The 22,281-nt window shown below is 37.2% G+C and overlaps 1 protein-coding gene across 3 annotated transcripts in view; it reads left to right on the forward strand.

Moving 5' to 3' along the window:
- Positions 1–1,135: 1,135 nt before the first annotated feature.
- The window catches only part of VPS13A (vacuolar protein sorting 13 homolog A), a 267,298-nt gene continuing 246,152 nt past the window's right edge, over positions 1,136–22,281 (forward strand). For 2 of the 3 annotated variants that reach the window (XM_032427534.1, XM_032427536.1), the window contains exons 1-3: positions 1,137–1,481; positions 19,004–19,047; positions 21,451–21,493. In XM_032427534.1, coding sequence (XP_032283425.1) covers positions 1,382–1,481; positions 19,004–19,047; positions 21,451–21,493 — 187 coding nt within the window. In that variant the 5' untranslated portion in view covers positions 1,137–1,381. Of the gene's footprint in view, positions 1,482–19,003; positions 19,048–21,450; positions 21,494–22,281 lie in introns of all 3 variants that reach the window. The other variant, XM_032427535.1, reaches the window with a different exon arrangement.

The following is a 22,281-nucleotide window of genomic DNA, read 5'->3' on the forward strand; positions in this document are numbered from 1 at the left end:
CTTATAGGAGATGCAATGTGCCTCTTTCCCTGTTGGGGCCTGTAATTGATGATTCTTTCCCCTTGAGATTCTTCTGTTAAGGGTCTATAATTGATAATTCTTACTGTGATTGCTATTGAGTGCTAAGGCTCCCTAGCTTCCCCTTCTAGCCTTGCCAGTCCCCTTGAGGGATCCCTTTAATGTTCAGGATGCACAGAGAAAAAGTTCAAAGTACATTCCTACATCTTAAATCCTTAAGAGGGTGGTGATTAATTATAGTTCTCCATACTTCATATCCAGCATCTCTGTGAGCTCAGGCATTTGGTCCCATTTCTCATATAAGGCCAAATGGGGGTGGCAAGGGGCTGAAAGAGCTTTAATTATTATTTAGTTTAGTTAGGTCAGTCATTTCATAAGCCTCAAGGGTTGAGTCTAGGTATTACAGTATTTCTTGAAGGGCGCTCAGCAGTTTCTGGACTGGCTGACTCTAACTCTGAATCTGAAGGGGCTTTCTGTGGGATGAAAGGAGGCTCCCTGTGAATAACGACCAATAAAAGAGCGCCATATCAGATGCAGGGAAGGAAGGCGTGGAATTCCAACGCCGAGTTTACTCTTCACTGCCCTCGCCCCGCCTTCCTGGCACAATTTGCAGCTGGGTAAGTTAAGTCACCCGACGCGCATCCTGGCCTCGCGCTTCGAGCACCGGGCGGGGCAGTTACAGGCGTCCAGAAACAGGCCGGCCGGATGCAGGAACCTGTAATAATGTGAGGGGGCTCCCTAGGACCCTCCCTTGAGACGCCTGCGGCCTGACCGCGAAAGGACTGGAATCCGCCCACGCCTGGCTCAGGTGCAGGTCCTACTGGTCCGCGTGCGGGGTCGCCTCCGCTGTAGGGCGACGGGCGTTCCCTGGCAGGTGTAACCGCCGCGCCCGGCCCCGCCCCATCCCCGCCCCCATCCCCGCCCCCGCCGCCGGTCCGGACACCGTGCGGCCGGTGAGGGCGGGGTCGGGGAAAAAACTGGCGGCTCCCTACGTTTCTCCCGTTGCCTGGTGACGGGGAGGAGGCGGGGCCAACGAGTAAAAAGAGGCGGGTTCTGCACGGAAGGGGCAGGCGTCAGAGAAGCGGCCGCGCAGCCGCCCTTGCTCTTCTCCCGCAGGCGCGCCCGGGTCGGCGCCGAGCTTGGCCCCCGCCCTGGAGGCCACCCTGCGCACGCGCGGAGGGATCGGCCGCCTCCGCCCCTCGCAGGGCTCGCGGCGGGGCTGCGTGTCCGGCGTTCGGGCAGATATAGCCGGAGCCGCCCGGGAGCCGGTGAACCGAGCGGTCTCGAGGGAGGGCGCGGGAGGTCAGGCGCTGGAGGAAGGACCGCGGGGGGGCGGCTGCCGTGTCCACCGCTGCTGAGGAAAATGGTGTTCGAGTCGGTGGTCGTGGACGTGTTGAACCGGTTCTTGGGGGACTATGTGGTGAACCTGGACACGTCCCAGCTCACCCTGGGCATCTGGGGAGGTAACGAGACCGCCACCGCCCCTCTATCTCGTTTTCCTCCCGGCCCCTGGTTGCCGGAGCCCGGCTTTGCTTTCTCGGGGCCTCGGGCCCCTCCCTCGCCCGGCGCCACCACCTGCCGCCGCCTGCCTCGGAGTTAAATTACGTAAAGCCAGGCGGCGGTTCCAGGGCCTCTGCCCTCAAGTTGTTTGTATTCTGGCGGGAGGGGTTTGGGGTTGGGGTCGGGGGTGCGGGATGAAAAGTCCCCCTTTTCCGAGCCGGGCGGCTGAGGGGACCCGCGACGGACTCCGAGGGCATGGGGGGCGGATCGCGCCCAGGCGACCTTCTCTGCCCGTCGCCCCGCGCTGCCCGGCTCAGGTGTGCGGGGCGTAGGGGAGGCCACGAGACGCCCCCTGGCTTGGTCCCGTCCCTGTCATGCTGTACCCCCTGGGGTTATGACGAAGGCTCGGGAGAGCCCACGGAGTGGCGCACGTTGCCTCGCACGTGAAGGCAAGGCGCCGGCGACCGAAGACGCCCTCTTCCTTTCCTCCTTCCCCAGCCCGGGCGTGTGGCTAAACCGTGGTGTCTGCTCGGCTCCCCTTTCTGGCCACCCGGGCTGGATTCGGGTTGCTGGCCTGGCTTCTGCTGATAACAGAAAGCGAAACTCATGTGCACAATCAACTCAGATGGTTGGCTGGCTATTTTCCATTCACAGCCTGACCAAGGAGCGTGTCACGTTTGGGATTTTGTGGGTCAGAGTGAATTTTTTTTTTTTAAGGAACTAGGTGCGTTGTGCAACGTCTCAGACCTATAAAAGACGGGGATGAAACGTGCCCTTAGGTTGCTTAGATGAAGGACCGAAACTTTGTATCCCTGTACTCTGGTGCGCTACCTTATTTGGAGCGTCATTATTAGTGTTTCCAGCTGTATTCTGCCCTTCTTTATTTTAAGTACCCGTTGTAGATTGGATTCCTTTTGCGTACGAAGGGAAGCTCCTAGACCAAAGTTAGGGTTAATTTTTTTTTTTTTTTTGGACTTAACTGTTAATATGCACACACTTTCAGCCCTCTTCTAAGATACTCATTTATCTTGATTTTTCTCCTTTATGAAAGAGTGTGAGTAGATAATTAGTTTGATAGAGATAACCTCTTGTTAACTGCTGTTGGTATCTAGTACCATGATAGAGTCAGACTGCAAGAACTAGGGACATGGGGGCTAGCTCTGCATCTCTGACCTGTATCAGAAACTTGAAGATTGTTTTATTCTGCTTCTCATTTGCGGAGTAAAAATAATACAGTTTGTCTTCACACACCTCAGAAGGAACCTTGAAAACATTTTGTAGTGTGCTTTGATCTGTAGTGTAGGGTTGCTTCTGCGTTCAAGGCGGAGGTTTGTGTAGAGTGTGATTTATGGGTGAATTTATTTAAAATTTGTATACAGTAAAATTCACTCTTGTGATGTACGGTTCTGTCTTTCTTGACAAGTGCAATGTCAAGGAATGTATCCACTATCACAATCATGATACCAAAAAGTTCCATTAGGGTGCCCAAATTCCCTCTGCTTCCCCTTTTCGGTCCACCCTTTCCAGCCCCCGTATCTCCTGGCAACCACTGATCTGTTTCCATCCTTAGAGTTTTTTGTCTTTTCTAGAGTGCCATATAAATGGAAGTATATGGTGGATAGCTTTTGGGGGTCTGACTGCTTTTACTTAATTTCACTCCTTTCACTTCTTATGTAAAATGAATTTGAGAGTCATCCATGTGTTGTATGCATCAGTATTTCATTCCTATGTGTATATATTTTTTTCATTCCTATATTTTTGAGTGGTTATTTTTTGTGTGGATGTGTTATAAATGTTTGTCTGTCTGATGGTTTCCCCTTCTGGCCATTATGAATAGAGCTGTTAATAAACATTCATGTACAGGTTTTTGTGTGAACATAAATTTTTATTTCCCTTGGGTTAATACCTAAGAGTGGGATTGCGAGGTCTTATGGTAAATGACCATTTGATTTCTGTGAAACTGTGGAGCTCTTTTCAAAGCGGCTTTACCATTTTGCTATCTCAGCAGCATTGTATGAGTGCATAGTTGCTCTACACCTTTACTACCATTTAGTATTGTCATTTAAAAAACTTTTTTTTTAGCCATATTCTAATAGGTATATAGTTCTAAAGTATTGGTAGTTTTAATTTGCATACCCTTAGTGATTAAAGATGTTGAGCATCTTTTCATGTTCTTTACTGTTTGTATAGTTCCATTGGTGAAGTGTCTGTTCAAATCTTCTGCTTACTTTAAATTTTTCTATTGAGATTTAACTTACATACCATTAAGTTCACCCTTTTAAAAACGTTATTTATTAATGTAGTTCACATACAATGTTAGTTTTAGGTGTATAACAGTGATTAAACAATTCTGAAGGTTATGAAATGCTCACCATGATAAATGTTGTCACCATCTGTTGTCTTACAACATTATCACAGTATTTACTGCCATTCCATCTGCTGTACTTTTCCTCTTGAATTTACCCTTCTAAAATGTACAGTTGTTTTTTCATGTAGTCACAAAATTATGCAACTATCACCAATTCCAGAACATTTTCAACACCCCCAAGTAAACCTCATATCCATACCCATTAGCAGTCGCTCAAATTCTCTCCTGATCCCCCGAACCCTACCTCCAGCAACTACTAATCTACTTTATGTCTCTGTGGATTCACCAGTTCTGGGCATTTCATTTATATGCAGTCATGCAATGTAGGTGGCCTTTTGTTTCTGGCTTCTTAAAATTATTTTTTTGAGCTTCATGTTGTAGCGTGTATCATTTCTTTTTATGACTGAGCAATATTCCATTGTATGAATAGATCACATTTTGTTTACCCATTCATCAGGTGATGGTCATTTCAATTATTCCTACTTTTTGGCTTTTATGAGTAATGCTGCTATGAACATTCATATATACAAGTTTTCGTTTTTTTTTTGTTTTTGTTTTTTTTTGTGGGCATATGTTCTAAATTTTCTTGGGTGTATGCCTGGGGTAGAATTGCTGAGTCATATGGTAACTCTGACTTTTTACAAACTCTTTATTGCAGTTATTTTCTTATTGTTAAGTGTTGAAAGTTCTTTACATATTATGGGTATGAGTCCTTTGTCAGGTGATTTGAAAATTTTTTCTTCTATTCCAATTCTGTCTTTTGCAAAGCAAAAGTTTTAAATTTTGATCAAGTCCACTTTAGCAGAAACTTTTCATGAGTCATGCTTTGGTGTATCTATGAAATCTGCCTTCCCTGAAGTCACAAAGATTTTCTCCTATGTTTTCTTGTAGAAGTTTTATAATTTTATATTTAGATTTCTGATCCATTTTTGTATAAAGTGTGGTATAGGTTGAAGGTTGATGTTCATTTGTTTGCATGTGGATGCAAATATCCAATTGTTGCAGCACCATTTGCTGAAAGGAATATCCTTTCTCCATTGAATTATTTGTGCACTTCTGTAAAAAATTGGACTTTATATTGTATGGGTTTATTTTTGGATTGTAATCTGTTTCGATACTATGTCCATTCTTTCAACAGTACCATAGTTGTCTTGATAACTCTAGCTTTATAGTAAGTCTTGAAATCAGGTAGTATCATCCCTCTAACTATGGTGTTTATGAAATTTTTTAAAAACATATCAGTGTTTTATGTATAGAAGTTGGTTATATATTGATAAGTGAAGCTTCAGATAATAGCTTTTAGTGCTTAAAAATCCTTTTGAGAATTTAAAAAGCAGTAATTTTGATAAACTTAAAAATATTGGAAAATTTCAATAATAGAAACTAGATGCTGCTTGGGAAAATTGTTAAAGACTTAATATATTTATGGCCTAATGTTAGGAGGACCTATTGGTTTTAAATATATGCTTTTGCTAGGTGTCTGTAATAATCCAGCTGATTTCACTGTTAGCATAATTAATAGTGTTAATTAGTATTCAGGAGTTCACATGGATGTTTTCAAACCTGGTAATTGGTAGTGCTCTGAAAATTTGTTTCTGAGATGATTTTTTGGAAATTAGAATCAATTTTTCCTTGGAAACATTGTTATATATGAATGAAGAGTTCCTAAAAAAATCTATGTAATGTAGCAGAACAGTGCTATTACAGTGGGCCCTACAGGAAGTAGGCTGAGTGCAGGAAGAATCTATTTTGTGAGGGGGAAAGAAGACTTGAACTTTATCTCACACTCTTGGTGAATTTTGATGTTGGTATACTTTTTATGCACTGCTATTTATAATTCTCCACCCTTTTTATATGTCACCTACTTAGGGAGGTAGTAGTACTTCATAGACAGTTCTGAGATTCATCTTCCAACTTTTCTAAGCAATCTAGAATTTCATGTTTCCTTCAAGATCTAGCATCAGAATCAGCCATATGTGCTTGTTACAGATACAGATTTCTGAACTGCTGTCCAGAGATTATAATTCATTTATGTGAAGCAGTACACCAAAATCTTTTTTTTTTTTTTTTTTTTAAACAAATGATAGAGGATTGTGATGCACAGCTAGGTGCATTTTTAAAGTACTTTCAGGGCAAAAGTATTAGAAATTCAGTGGCAGAAGCAGTGTGATAGAATAATCATTTGTAATGCAAGGAATACCTGTACTTTATAGCTCTTCCTTCTGTAGTCTTCTTTCATCTCTTTCTCTCTTGTTTTCTTTAAAATTATAAAACTCCTAAATTGCAGGGTTTTGTTTTTTGTTTGTTTTTGTTTTGGTGGTGGCTGTTACACCCGACATTGTTATGTAACATTAGAAACTTGGATTTCTTGGTTTTGTTTTTTTTACCTAGGATATTTTGTTTTTGAAATGTTGCTCTCCCAGTTTTCTCTTTATAGTAGACTTTAATGTGCAGTGGCTTCCTATTGCCTACCCCCAGTATACCCCAGGGGCTTTGTAGGAAGATGAAGACTCAGGGCACAATTCCTTTCCCTCTTCAGCTTCATTATTTTCCATAATTTTATCTTCCATATCCCTATGTGTTTTTTTTGCTTCTTCCATTCTCATTGTGATTCCATCCAGTCGATTTTGCATCTCAGTTACAGCATTTTTTATTTTGGCCTGACTAGTTTTTAGGTCTTCTCTTTCTGCAGCAAGGGTTTCTCTGGTGTCCTCTATGCTTTTTTCGAGCCTGGCTAGTATTCTTATGACTGTTGTTCTAAGTTCTTGTTCAGATGTATTGCTTGTATCTATTTTGAGCAAGTCCCTGGCTGTGGTTTCTTCTTGATCTTTCTTTTGGGGAGAATTCCTCCATCTTGTCATTTTGGCTAAGTTTCTGTCTTTTGCATGTTATGAAAGCTTGTTATGTTTCCTGCTCCTGAGAGTAATACTGTATTTAAAAGGGGTGGTACACTGTCCAGGGCCTGGTGCTTCAGGAAGTGTTTTCTATTGTATGCTGTGTGCACTCTCCTGCTCTGTTTTGGCTGCCCTTTCCCACAGGTCCATCTCCTCTGTAGAGTTCTTCCTTGCTTGCAGTGGGAAGTGTTTGGGTCTTTAACTAGGTGTGCTTTGATTTGTTTATTAAGATAAGCCTCACAGCCACCACATTGTCTCTCTCTAATTGTGCAGATTGTTTTCTTAATCTTCAGATCAATTTCCTAGTTGTTCAAAATGATTTGATGCCAGTCTAGCTATGTTCAAAGGCCAAGGCAAGCCCAGGGCCCCCCCACTACTCTGCATCTTAACTCTTTCCACTCAGGGCACAATTCCTGATTTGAAGGAGTCCTTCTGTGATAGGAATATGCTGGGGGAGCCAAACAAATGTTTGTTGAAGTCTAGTGGTTAATTGCTGATTCTAATTTCTTAAATATTATTTTTAGCTTTACGTTTTGAGAAACTTTCATAGAATGTTAGAGCTGAAAGGGAATATTTTATTATGGAAAGTGTTCAGAACTACAGAATGTTTCAAGATTTTACAGTCCCTATACCTACAATCTAGATTGTACTACTAACTATGTATTAATAGCTTTACTGAAATAATAATTGACATGGTAAAATGTACATATTTAAAGTCTACAGTTAGATTAATCTTGATATATGTATCCTCTTGGGAAACAGTCATCATGATCAACATAAGAGAAGTATCCATCCCATTTAAAAGTTTTTTTTGCCCCATATCCAGAGGCATCCAATTTTCTCATTTTGTTGTTGTTCTACCATACATACCTCTCTTCCTGGTTTGCTGAAAGTTTTTTTTTTTTTTCTTCTTCTTTCCTCCAAGAATGTGTGTTAGGTTTTATAAAATGGTCTATGTCTATTGATATGATCATAAGATTTCTCTTCTTCAGACTGTTGATGTAATGGATTACATTATTGATTTTTTTGAATGTTGAATGAGCCTTTCATACCTAGAATAAATCCCACTTGGTCTTGGTATATAATTATACATTGTTGGATTCAATTTGATATTTTGTTAAGGATTTTTGCATCTATATTCACTGAGAAGTAGTGGTCTGTAACCGCCCCCCCCCCCCCCCCTTGCAACATGTTTATCTGGTTTGGGTAATGCTGACCTCCATAAATGAGTTAGGAAGTGTTCCTATGCTTCTGTTTCCTAGAAGACATTGTAGGGGCTTGGTATCATTTTTTCCTTAAATGTTTGGTAGAATGTTAGTGAAACCCATCTGGGCATTATGCTTTCAGTTTTGAAAGATTATTAATTATTGAATCAATGTCTTTAATAGATACAGGCCTATTTATATTTTTTTCTTGTGTGAGTTTTGCTGGAATATATCTTTATAGGAATTGTAACTTGTGGACATGTTTGTATTCCTTTATTATCCTTTTAATGTCTACTGGATCAGTAATGAAGGCCCTTCCTTTCATTTGTGATATTAGTAATTTGTGTCTTTTTCTTTCTTAGTTAATCTGGTTAGAGAGTTACCAGTTGTATCGATCTTTTCAGAGAACCATCTTTTGCTTTCATTGGTTTTTCTCTTGATTTTTCTCTATTGAATTTCACTGATTTCTGCTCTAATTCTTATTTTCTTCTGGTTACTTAGGATTTAATTTGCTCTTTTTCTAGATTCCTAAGGTGGAAGCTTAGATTATTGATTTTCGATCTCTCATCTTTTGCTTTTTTTAAAAAATATATCTTATTTGGAGAGAGAGAGCGTGCGCATGAGAGAATGTGCAAGTGTGAGCAGGGGAAGGGGCAGAGGGAGAGGGAGAGAGAATCCCAAGCAGACTACGCGCTGAGCACGGAGCCAGAGTTGGGGCTTCATCTCACAACTCTGAGACCACGACCAGAGCTGAAACCAAGAGTTGGTTCCTCGAATGACTGAGCCACCCAAGTGCCTCTTTTCTTCTTTTCAAATATATGTATTCAGTGGTAAATTTCTTTCTAAGCCTTGATTTTGCTGCATGTCCAATTTTGAAAACTACTTTAATTTGTTTCAAGATACTTTACAGTTCCCTTTGAGATGACTTCTTTGGCCTATGTGTTATTTTAAGTTAACATTTATTAAATCTTCAGATATTTTGGGACTTTCTAGCTTTCTTTTTGTTACCGATTTCTAGTTTAATTCCATTGTATGAAAGCAGATTTTGTATGACTTTTATTCCCTTAAATTTGTTAATGTATGTTTTATGGCCCAGAGTTTGGTTTACTGTGGTAAATGTTCTGTGTGAGCTTGAGAAGAATATGTATTCTGCTATTTAGTAAGAAATGTTCTACAAATTTTAATTAGATATCTTTATTTTTAGTTTGTCTATGCCTTTATATTTAGAGTGGGTTTCTTGCGGACATCTTATTGTTGGGTTTTGTTTTGTTTTATCCACTGTGTCAAGTTTTGTCTTTTAATTGGTATATTCAGACCATTTATATTTGAAGTGATTATTGATATAGTTAGGTTAGTGGATATCTGTTGTATTTGCAGTTCTTTTCTCTTTCTTGCATGTATGTCTTTGCTTTTTAAAATCTTCCCCCTTTTCTGCCTCTTCTGGTTTTAATTGAGTATTTTCTATAATTTTATTTTTTCTCCTAACATATCAGTTATACTTCTTTAATTTTTTGGGGGGGGGTTCTTGGAATTACAGTATGCATTTAAAACTAATCTAAGTCCAATCAAAACTACATTGCTTCATAGTAGTGGAAGGACATTATAAAGAGCTTTCCATTCCATTCCTTTTGCTCCTTATAATGTTGCTGTCATTCATTTCACTTATCCATAAGCTATACTTACCCAATGCACTGTTGCTATTTTATTTTGAATAGTGTTCCATTAGATCATTAATAATGAGGAAAATAAAAGGCTTAATTTTACCTTTATTCCTTTTCTAATAAAAAGGAATTGTAGATTCCTTTTAGATCTTGTAGATCTGGAGTTTCTGACCTATATTGTTTTCCTGCTCTGTGAAAACTTTTAGCATTTCTTACTTTTTTTTTTTGTTTGTTTATTTTTAGCATTTCTTGCAAGGGAGGTCTAGCAACAAATTCCATCAGTTTTTGTTTGAGAAAGTATTTCTTTTTTACATCACCACTTAAAAAATATTGTGGTAAAATACAACATAAAATTAATCATCTTAACAGTATTTTCACTTTTAGGTGTACAGCATATTGATTCAACAATTCTGTACATTACCTGGTGCTCACCCTCAGTATAGTCACCATCTGTCACCAGACATTTCTGCAACATTATTGACTATGTTCCCTGTGCCGTGCTTTTCATTTCTGTGATTTCTTTATTTTATAACTGGAACTTTGTACTTAATTGCCTTTACCTATCTTGCCCATGCCCCTCCCCCCACACCTACCTTTCCTCTGGCAGCCACCAGTTTGTTATCTGTATTTAAAAGTCTGCTTTTTGTTTCTTTGTTTTGTTTTTTAGATTCCACATATAAGTGACATCATGGTTTTTGTCTTCCTCTGATCTATTTCACTTAGCATGATATCCTCTAGGTCCATCCATATTGTCGCAAATGGCAGGGTCTCATTCTTTTATATGGCTGAGTAATACTCTGTGTGTATATGTGGGTGGGGGTGTATATATCCATTCATCTGTTGGTGGACACTTGGGTTGCTTCCATTTGTTAGCTATTGTAAGTAATGCTGCAATAAACGGTGCATATATCTTTTAGAATTAGTGTTTTTGGGTTTTTTTTTTTTATAGTTTTCAGAGTACAGGTCTTTTATTCTTTTTGGTGTAATTGTAAAAGGAATTGTTTTCTTAATTTCTCCTTCTGTTACTTTGTTATTAGTGTATAGAAATTCAGTAGATTTCTGTATATTAATTTTGTGTCTTGCAAGTTCACTGAATTCATTTATCAGTTCTAATAGTTCTTTCGGTGGAGTTTTTAGGGTTTTCTGTTTACAGTATCACTTCCTCTGCAAGTATTACTTTTTCTTTGCTAATTTGAATGCCTTTTATTTCTTTTTCTTATCTGATTCCTGTAGTTAAGAGTTCCATTATTATGTTGAATAAAGTGGTTAAGAGTGGACATCCTTGTCTTGTTCCTGATCTTTGAGGAGAAGCTTAGTTTTTCACCAGTGAGTATGTTGTTAGCTGCGGGTTTTTCATACATGGCCTTTATTATGTTGAGGTATGTTCCCTCCAAATCTTTGTTTTACTGATAATGGGTGTTGCATTTTGTGAAATGTTTTTTTTCCTGTATTTACTGAGATCATCATAGGGCTTTTATCCCTTCTCTTATTAACGTGATATATCACACTGATGGATTTGTGAATATTAAACCACTCTTGTATCCCTGGAATAGCTTAATTGTGGTCAGTGATTTTTTTAAGGTATTGTTGGATTTGGTTTGCTAGTATTTTGTTGAGGATTTCTGCATTGGTGTTCATCAGTAATATTGGCTTGTGGTTTTCTTTATAGTGTCAGGGTGTTGCTGGCCTTGTGGAATGAATTTGGAAGTTTTCCTTTCTATTCTGTTTCTTGGAATAGTTTGAGAATACGTTTTAACTCTTTAAATGTTAGGTGGAATTTACCTGTGGAGCCATCTGGTCCTACACTTTTGCGTGTTGGGAGTTTGTGATTGCTGATTCAATTTCATTACTAGTCATAGGTCTGTTCAGATTTTCTATTTCTGATTTAGTTTGGAAGATTGTAGTTTTTAGGAATTTATTGATTTCTTCTCAGTTGTCCCAATTTGTTGGCATATAATTTTTCATTATATTCTCTTATAATCCTTTGCATTTCTATGGTGTCAGTTATTTTCATGTTAGCCATTTTTTAGGGTACAGTTCAGAGGCATTAGGTGTATCCATATTGTTGTGCAGCTATCACCACCATCCATCTACAGAACTCTTTTCATCTTGCAAAACTGAAACATTGTACCTCTTGAGGAATAACTACTTATATCTCCTTCCTTCAGCTACTGGCACCTATTATTCTATTTTCTATCTCTATGAATTTGACTCTACTAGGTACCTCCTATAAGTGGTATTATATAATGTTTGTCCTTTTGTGTTTGGCTTATATCATGTATTAGGGTAATGTCTTCAATGTCCATCTGTTACAGCATATATCAGAATTTCATTCACTTTTAAAGCTGAACAATATTTTGTGTATATATCACATTTTGTTTCTCCATTCATCTGTAAATAGAGACACATGGGTTGCTTCCACCTTTTGGCTATTGTGAATCAGGCCCTACAAACATCAGTGTGCAAATACATTTTTGAGTCCTTGCTTTCAAATGTTTTGGTATATACCCACAAGTGGAATTGCTGGGTATTTCTTTTTAATTTTTTGAGGAAGTGTCATACTACTTTCCAGATGTACCATTTTACATTTTCACTGACAGTGCGAAAGGTTCTAATTTCTCCACATTCTCAGAAACATTTGTTATTTTCTCTTTTATTCGTAGTAGCTATCCTCATGGATGTGAGGTATTATCTCATTTTTTTTGACTTGCATTTCTCTGATGATTAGTCCTGTTGAACATCTCATTGGTTAATGGCCATTTATAGGTCTTTGGAAAAATGTCTTTTGGAAGACCTTTGCCATCCTTTAATTGGGTTGCATTTTTTTTTTTTTTTTAGTAGAGTTGTAGGCATTCTTTATATATTCTGGATATTGACCGCTTATCAGATATGTGATTTGCAAATACTGTTGCCTTTTCACTGTTGATAATGCCCTATGATGCATAAAAGTTTTTAGTTTTGATGAAGTCTAGATCATCTTTTTGTTGTTGTTGCCTTTGCTTTTTGGTGTCATATCCATCCAAAAGAAATCATTGCCAAATTGACTGTCATGGAATTTTTCACTTATGTTTTCCTCTTAGATTTTTATAGTTTTAGATCTGAAATTTGAGTCTTTGATCTACTTTCAGTTAATTTTTGGATATGGTGTATGGTAATCCAGCTTCATCTTTTGCATGTGAATGTCGTTTTCCAGTGTTATTGATGACATTTCCAAATTGAGTGATCTTGGCAGCCTTATCAAATTCATTTGCCTGTATATGTGAGGATTTATTTCTCAGCTCCCTGTTCTTTTCCGTTGGTCTGTGTGTTTGTATACTGGTGCTACACTGTTTTGATTACTTTGTTTTTGTATTAAGTTTTGAAATCAGGAAGAGTGAGACTTCCAGTTTTCTTCTCCCCCACCTCCCACCTTCTAAAAAGATTGTTTTAACAATGGGGGTATCCCTTGTGATTCCACATGAATTTAAAAATGGATTTTTTATTTCTGCAAAAAATATTGGGATTTTAATGTGGATTGCATTGAGTCTGTAGTTTGCTTTGGGTAGTATTGTCATCTTAATATTAAGTCTTGCAGGCTATGAACATGGGATGGATGTCTTCCTGGTTATGTATGTGTGCCTTTAACGTCATTCAGCAGTGTTTTATAGTTTGAAGGTACAAGTCATTCACCCCTTTGGTTAAGTTTATTCCTAAGTGTTTTGTTATTTTCCATGCTATTTTAAATGGAATTGTTTAATTTTTATTGTGGACTACTTATTATAAGTGTAAAGAAACACAACTGATTTTTGTGTTTTGATTTTGTATCCGGCAACATTGCTGAATTCATTTATTCTAACATGCTTTTTTTTGATGGGAAATTTAGGGTTTTCTTCATATAAGATTATGTCGTTGGTGAATAGAGAATTTTACTTCTTCCTTTCCAACGTGGATGCCTTTTATTTCTTGTCTAATTGCTCCGGCTAGGACTCTCAGTACGATGTTGAAGGAAGGTGGCAAAACTGTGCATCTTCATCTTGTTGCTGATGAGAAGATTCGTTTTTCACCGTTGAATGTGATGTTCATTGTGGGCTTTTCATATGTGGCCTTTGTTACATTGAGGTTGTTTCCTTTTATTCCTAATATGTTGAGGGTTTTTGTCATGAAAGGGTACTGAAATTTTTTGAATGCTTTTTCATTGAGTTGTGGTTTTTTTTCTCCCCTTCAATCTGTTAATGTGGTGTATTGCATTGATGTTCTTATATGAAACCATCCTTGCATTCCAGGAATAGTATTGGGTTGTGGTGTATAATCCTTCTAATGTGCTGTTGAATTTTGTTTGCTAGTATTTTGTTGAGGGTTTTTTTGTCAATATTCATTGGGGGTAATGATCTGTAATTTCCTTGTAGCATCTTTGTCTCTGGTATCAGATTCATGCTGACCTCATAGACTGAGTTTGGAAGTATTTCCTTCTCTTTAGTTTTTTTGGAAAAGTTTGAGGAGGATTGGTGTTCTCAAATGTTTGGTAGAATTCACCAGTGAAATCATCTTGTCCTAGACTTCTGTTGTTGGGAGGTTTTTGATTAGTGAGTAAATCTCCTTACATATTATAGGTCTGTTCAGATTATCCATTTCTTGATGATTCATTAGTAGTAGGGTATGTTTTTCTAGGAATTTATCCATTTCATCTAGGGTATCCAGTTTGTTGATGTACAGTTGTTCATAGTACTTTCTTAAAATCTTTTATTTCTCTGTAAAATTGGTAGTATGATTCCCTCCAATATTCCTGATTTTAATTGTTTAATTCTTCTTTCTCTGTTTATTAGCTAAAGATTTTTGAGGAACCAATTTTTGATCTCACCAGTTTTCTCTATTGGGTTTTCTGTTCTCTATTTTAATTATCTCTGTTCTAAACTTTATTATTCTTTCTGGTAGCTTTGTGCTTAATCAATCTCTATTTCTTTAAGGTAAAAATTTAAGGTGTTATTTTGGGCTATTATTTTTTAATGTAAACACTTACAGCTGTAAGTTTTCCCAGGACTGTCTTTGTTGCAGCCTATAAATTTTGGTATGTTGTGCTTTCATTTTAGTTTTTCTTAAGTTTTAAAGTTTTTCTTGTGATTTCTTCTTTCTCGTGATATCTTCTAAGGATTTCAATGTCTTAAAATTCAGATTTTTGTTGTTGTTGTTGTTTTTGCCTAATACATGACCTGTCCTGAAGAATGTTTCATGAGCACTTGAGAAAATTGTGTATTCTGCTCTTGTTGAGTAGAATGTTTCATATATGTTTTTAAAATTCAGTTTGTTTCCTTCTTAATCTTCTGTCTGGTGATTCTATCCATTATTGAAGTTGTGTGCTGAAGCCTCCTACCATTATTATAGAGCTGTTTCTTCTTCTTTTTTTTTTTTTTTTTTTAAAGATTTTATTTATTTATTTGAGAGAGAGAATGAGATAGAGAGAGAGAGCATGAGAGGGGGGAGGGTGAGAGAGAGAAGCAGACTCCCTGCTGAGCAGGGAGCCCGACGTGGGACTCGATCCTGGGACTCCAGGATCATGACCTGAGCCGAAGGCAGTTGCTTAACCAATTGAGCCACCCAGGCGCCTGAGCTATTTCTTCTTATCTGTCAATATTTGCTTCATATTGTGCTCTGGTGTTTGGTGAATATATGTTTACAATTGGCATGCTATGTTTATAATTAGTGAATTGACACTTTTATTATTATATGATGTTCCTCTTCATCTCTTATAATAGCTTTTAACTTATAGTCTGTTTTGTCTAATATGTGTATAGCCATATCTGGTCTCTTATTATTTGCATGGGAAATCTTTTGCCATTTTTGCACTTAAATTTTAACTATGTATGTTCTTAGAGCTATAGGGGCATCATGTTTTGTTTGGTTTTAAGTACATTCTGCCTGTGTCTTTTGAATGGGGAGTTTAAACTGTTTACATTTATTTCTTTTCAAATTTTTATTTAAATTCCAGTTCACATAGAGTGTAATGCTAGTGTTAGGTGTAGAATTTAATGATTCATCACTTATATGCAACACCCAGTGCTCGTCACAAGTGCCCTCCTTTATCCCCACCACCTGTTTAACCCATCCTTCTGCCCACCTCCCCTGCAGTAACTCTCAGATTGTTCTCTATAGTTAATAGTCTGTTTCGTGGTTTGCTCATTTTTTTGTTTTTTATTTATTTTTTACCCATTTTCATCTGTTTTGTTTAAATTCCACACAAGAGTGAAATCATATGGTATTTGTCTTTCTCTGACTTATTTGCTTAGTATACTACTCCCTAGCTCCATCCATGTCTTGCAAATGGCAAGATTTCATTCAGTTTTATGGCTGAGTAATGTTTCATTGTATATGTGTGTATATATATGTTTATATGCATATAGACACACACACATACACATACACCATATTTTCTTGAACTGTTTACATTTAAAGTAATTACTGATAGGAAAGGCTTACTATTTTTATTTTGTTAATTATTTTCTGCATGTCTTATAACTGTTTCATGTTTTAACTTTCTTCCTTTGTGTTCATTTTTTTTTTTTGTGACCCTTTTTGATTGCCTTATTTCCTTTTTGTATATTCTGTAGATATTTTTTTGTGGTTCTGTAGGAATTACATATAATACCTTAACGTATAAGAACGTATCTTAAACTGATACCAACTTTAATCCCATACAATAACGTTACTCTTTTACAGCTTGCCTTCCCAACTTTGTTATGATGTAACAGATGACATTTTTACACATTATGTACCTATTAACATAGACTTACAATTCTTAAGTTCTTTTGTTTTTTAAATGAAAGAGTTGAATTTAAATTTCAAAAATAGAGAATAAAAAATGGAGTTACAAAGTAAAATTATAATAGTAGTTTTCATATTGTCCATGCACTTGCCTTTCCTGGAGAACTTTATATTTTCATATAGCTTCGAGTTACTGCCTAGCATCCTTTTTTTTTTTTTTAAGATTATTTATTTGAGATAGAGCATGTGCATGCACATGAGTGGGGGGAGGGGCAGAGGGAGAGAATCTTCAAGCAGATTCCCCACTGAGCACAGAGCCCAATGTTGGGCTCATCCCATGACCCATGAGATCGGGACCTGAGCTGAAACCAAGAGTCAGACACTCAACTGACTGAGCCACCTAGGTGCCCCATGCCCAGCATCCTTCTTTTCAACTGGAAGGACTCTGTTTAAGATTTCTTGTAAGATAGATCTGTTAATGAAGTCCCTCAGCTTTTGTTTATCTGAGAATATCTTAAAAATTTTTTTCCTAATTTTTGAAGTAGATATAATACTTTGTTGAATATAATGTTCTTGGTTGACTTTTTTTGTTTTTTCCTTTCACCACTATAAATGTATCATTTTCTGTAAGGTTTCTGCTGAGAAATCCACTGATAGTCTTTTTGAAGATCCTGTGTAGATTTGCTTTTAATACTCACTGTTGTTGATGATCATGTTTCTTGGTTGAGATTCTTGGATTTCTGTATACGTATCTTTCCTCAAATTTGGGAAAATTTTGGATGTTACTTCTTCAACTAAGCTCTGCCTCTGTCTTTCCTCCTTTTGGGACTCTCATAATGCATATTGATCCATTGATCCATAATGCATACTTACTTATGTCTCATAAGTCTGTTTCCCTCGGTTCACTTTTTTTTTGGCCATCACTACATTTTCAGATGACCTGTTTTCAAGTTTGTTAATTCATTCTTTTGTCTGTTGGAGTCTGCTTTGGATGTTCGCTGGTGAATTTTTTAATTCAGTTATTCCTTGTACCTTTGTCGGGGAATGTGTGTGTTTTTCTCTGCTTTTTTTCAAGATTTTTCTTTTTGTTGGCCTAATTTACATAAAACATTGTATAAGTTTAAGGTGCACCACATTATTGATTTGCTACAGTTATATATTGCAGTATGATTATGATGGTAGCTTCACTAACATCTCTATCCTGTCACATAATCATCATTTCTTTTTTGTGGTGTGAACATTAAAGATCTAGTGTCTTTGCAACTTTGAAATATATAGTACAGTATTGTTGATTATAATGCACTGTGGTGTGCATTAGATCTCCAGAACTTAATCATCTCCTAGTTGCAAGTTTGTATCTTTTAACATAATTTCCCCAGTTCCCCCACATCCTAGCCCCTGGTAACCAGGATTCTACTCTCTGTTTCTGAGAGTTCAGGCTGTTTAGATATTACATATAAACAATACCGTATCGTATTTGTCTTTCTGTGTCTAAGCATATGCCCTCGAAGTCCATCAGTGTTGTCATAAATGGCAGGATTTCGTTCTTTCTCATGGCTGAATAATTTCCATTGTGTGCATTTATATCAATATCATATCTTTATCCATTCATCTGTTGATGGACAGTTAGGTTGTTTCCATACCTTGGCTATTGTGAATAATGCTACAATAAACATTGGAGTGCAGATAATCTTTTCAACATCCTAGTTTTTTTTTTTCCCCCCTATACCCAGAAGAGGTATTTCTGGATCATATTCAAGTGTTTTATTGTTTTGTTTTGTTTTTGATTTTCTGTAGTTTGGTTATGATATGCTTAGTTGTAGATTTTTTTGTTATTTCCCTGCCTTGTGTTCTCTTAGTTTTCTGAATCTGTGGTTTGGTGTTTTTATCATTAATTTTGGAAATTTCTCAATCATTACTGCTTCAAATATTTATGTTTCTTCTCTGTTTTTCCTTTTGGTATTCCTGTTATGCATATGTTACAGCTTTTACAGTTGTCCTACAGTTCGTGGACATTGTTAGTTTTTTCTTTTACTTTTCTCTTTGCATTTCAGATGGGGAAATATATATATATATATATATATTTATCTTCAAGCTCACTGATACTGGATCTTACAAATTTCCACTTGTTCATTGCAAGTATATTTAAATACAGTTCATTTTTTTTTTTGCATATTTGTATTTTATGCAGCTTTACTAGAGTCCTGTTATCTGTATAATTCTGATTAAAATGTTTGTTTACATTACAGTGGGCTATAACCATTAAGGTCCTGGGATTGAGCCCCGTGTTGGGCTCCCTGCTCAGTGGGAAGCCTGCCTCTCCCTGTCCCACTCCACCTGCTTGTGTTCCCTCTCTCGCTGTCTCTGTCTCTGTCAAATAAATAAAAAAAATCTTAGAACAAGGACATCTCAAACCCACTTTAAAAAAATATGGATAAACATACAATCTTAGACTAAGTTGAAGAATGAGGGTGAGCTAATAAGATTATAGATTATTTTGTTTTCTGTTATGCACATTATTTATAATTTTTCTTTCATTTATAACATTTAAGGATGAAGTATGCCTTTTTAAAATGAAAAATATTTTAATATTTTAATTTTACTTTTTAAATCTTTTTTTAGGAGCTGTGGCCTTGAAGAATCTTGAAATTAAAGAAAACGCTCTGGTAGGTTTTTGTTTTTTGTTTTTTTTCCTCTTAGGCTCTATTTATTTTAGAGAGTGTAAGGTGGGGAGGGGGAGAGGGAGAGGGAGAGAGAATCTCCAGCAGATTCCCTGCTGGGTGGGTAGCCTGACACATGGCTCATTCCCATGACTCTGAGATTGTGACCTGAGCTGAAATCAAGAGTCAGACACTTAGGGCGCCTGGGTGGCTCAGTCGTTAAGCGTCTGCCTTCGGCTCAGGTCATGATCCCGGGGTCCTGGGATCGAGTCCCACATCGGGCTCCCTGCTCGGCGGGAAGCCTGCTTCTCCTTCTCCCACTCCCCTGCTTCTGTTCCTTCTCTCACTGTGTCTCTCTCTGTCAAATAAATAAATAAATTCTTAAAAAAAAAAAAGAGTCAGACACTTAACTGACTGAGCCCCCAGGCATCCCTTTAGTAGGTTTTGAGTATAAAAAATGTGTAATGTCAGAGCATTTATAAATATGTAGACCTCTTGATTTACTTTATCATCTTAAATTATTCAAGCTTTGAGAAAACTTTTTGAAAATAATTTTTGCAAAATGTGGATTTTACAAAGTGGACTTTCATCTCCTTAAAACCACAAACTGGTAATTTTCCCTATTTAAAAATATTCCTAATTCTTTTCTTTCTATATGATTTTAAATGGTTAATTGATCTTTCTAATAGTTCTCAAGTTTTGTTTTTTTAGTACTGTGGTAATCATTTTTTACCCAAGAATTCAGTGATATTAATTACATTTATGATGTTGTACAGCTATCAACCAATATCATCTTCTGTAACTTTTCCCTTAGGTCAGAGGGAACCCTACAACCATTAAGAAATAAGTCCCCCATTCCTGTTCCGTGTAGATCCTGTTAACCTCTAATCTACTTTCTGACTCTCTGAATTTGCCTATTCCATGTAGCTCATATAAATGGAATCATGCTATGTTTGCCATTCGCTGTTCAACATATTTCACTTAGCATAATTTCTTTAAGGTATGTCCATGCATGTCGTTTGTATCAGAACATTACTTCTTTTTGTGGCTGCATAATATTCCACTGTATCTATAAGCAACATTTTGTTTATCCATTCATACATTGATGGATACTCCAGTTTTTTCTGCCTTTTGGCTCTTGTGAATAATGTTGCTGTAACATTGGCAATAACACGTCTGTTCGGTTACCTATTTTCAGTCCCTGCGGGTAAATGCCTATTAGTGGAATTGCTGGATTTTATGGTAATTTTATGTTTAGCCTTTTCAAGAACTGTCACTCTGTTTTCCATGGTAGCCGAACCATTTTATATTCCCATCACCAACACATGGAGTATCCAGTTTCTCCACATCTTTGCTAACATTTACTTTTTAATGTTCTTTTTTAAAAAAATTTAAGTATAATCTCCCCAATGTGGGGCTCAAATTCATGACCCCAAGATCAAGAGCCACATGCTCTGCTAACTTACCCAGCCAGGCACTATTTTTTGTTTTTTGATAATACCTGTCTTAATAGATATAAAGTGGTATCTCATTTTGGTTTTTCTTAGCATTTCCCTCATGACTAGTGAGATTGAGCATTGTATTATGTGCTTTTTGGCCATTTTTATATGTTCTTTGGATATGTCTATTGAAAATTGCTAATTTTTTAAATCATGTTTTTGTTTGAATTGTAATTCTTTAAGTATTCTTAATATTTTCCCTTATCAGATTATGATTTGCAAAACTTACCCCCATTCTTTGTGTTGCCTTATGCCTCTGTTGACTGTGTCCTTTGATGTACTAATGTTTTTAATCTTGGTGAAATTTCATCTGTTTTTTTCTTTTATTGCTCATGTCTTTGGTATGATAACCAAGAAATTATTGCCAGATCTGATGTCAAGATTTTACCATATATTTTCTTCTAAGGGTTTTGTAGCTTTGGTTCTTATGTTTAGGTCTTACATCGATTTTGAGTTCATTTTTATATATAAGTTCATTCATTTGTGTGTGGATATCGAGTTTTCTCAGAAGCACTTACTGAAAAAGTTGTCCTTTTCCCTGTTGGATGGGGAGAAATTTTTTTGAGGATATTTTTTGCAAAATGGAGTTTTAACCTCCCTGTGAGGACAAACTGACAGTGAAATTCACCCCCCCCCCCCCCCGGCCCCAGTACAACGTAAAGACAGTATGATTTCGATATGGGTAACTTAGGTGGTCTGTATTACTTTTCCCCTATTTAAAAATGATCAATCTCCCTGAATTTTTGGATTTGAGAATATTACAATTATGTATCTATAAATTTAAATAGGTGTTGAAGGTAAAGACAAGGTGTGAGTTAACTTAAACCCTTTAAATAATTTTGGGAAGAAAAAGTTCTCTGTTTTGTTGGCCTGTATATGTACTAATATTTTATATATGATATTTTTGTAGAGTCAACTGGATGTACCATTTAAAGTTAAAGTTGGTCATATAGGTAAGCTGTGCTTATTATTTGAATGTTCTTCTTGCTGGACATAGAGTAAGAATTATATGCTTAGTATCTCTTTAATGTGATATTTTTAATGTTTCTAAGTATTAATTGAATATCATGTGTTCTCATCTGGGTAGAACTTAGTTGTGTAACTTAAAAATACCATGTGGTCCATATATCCCTTGTTTAAAAACTGAAATGATGCATCTTGTTAGGTGTTAAAAATGAGTTAATTGAGGGCCAGTGTGTTTAATAGCATAACTATCTCGGTTTCTTAGGTTTCTGACTAGTTATTGCTATATTCTGATTTATCATGGGTATATGGTCTAAGAAGTCAGGACTCCATCATCCAGACAGTGTGGCTAGGGACGAGTCAGAAAGTTAGTTTCTGAGGTTGTTTACATACCTCTGTCCTAGCACCTGTCATTCTTTTTTTTTTTTTTAAGATTTTATTTATTTATTTGACAGAGATACAGCGAGAGAGGGAACACAAACGGGGGGAGTGGGAGAGGGAGAAGCAGGCCTCCCGCCGAGCAGGGAGCCCGATGCGGGGCTCGGTCCCAGGACCCTGGGATCATGACCTGAGCCGAAGGCAGACGCTTAACGACTGAGCCACCCAGGCACCCCACACCTGTCATTCTTTAGTACCATTTTTTTCTTCTACTAGACAGTAAGTTTAAGTTGGTTCAATTTTTATTCTCACCACTTAGTACGATACCTGGCAAATAGTAGGGACACAATTTGTTGAGTGAAAGAAGTATACACTTCCAAATGAGCAGTATAGCATTACA

The sequence above is a fragment of the Phoca vitulina genome, unplaced genomic scaffold (genome assembly GCF_004348235.1).
Source record: "Phoca vitulina isolate PV1807 unplaced genomic scaffold, GSC_HSeal_1.0 scaffold37, whole genome shotgun sequence".
Taxonomy (NCBI): Eukaryota; Metazoa; Chordata; class Mammalia; order Carnivora; family Phocidae; genus Phoca; species Phoca vitulina.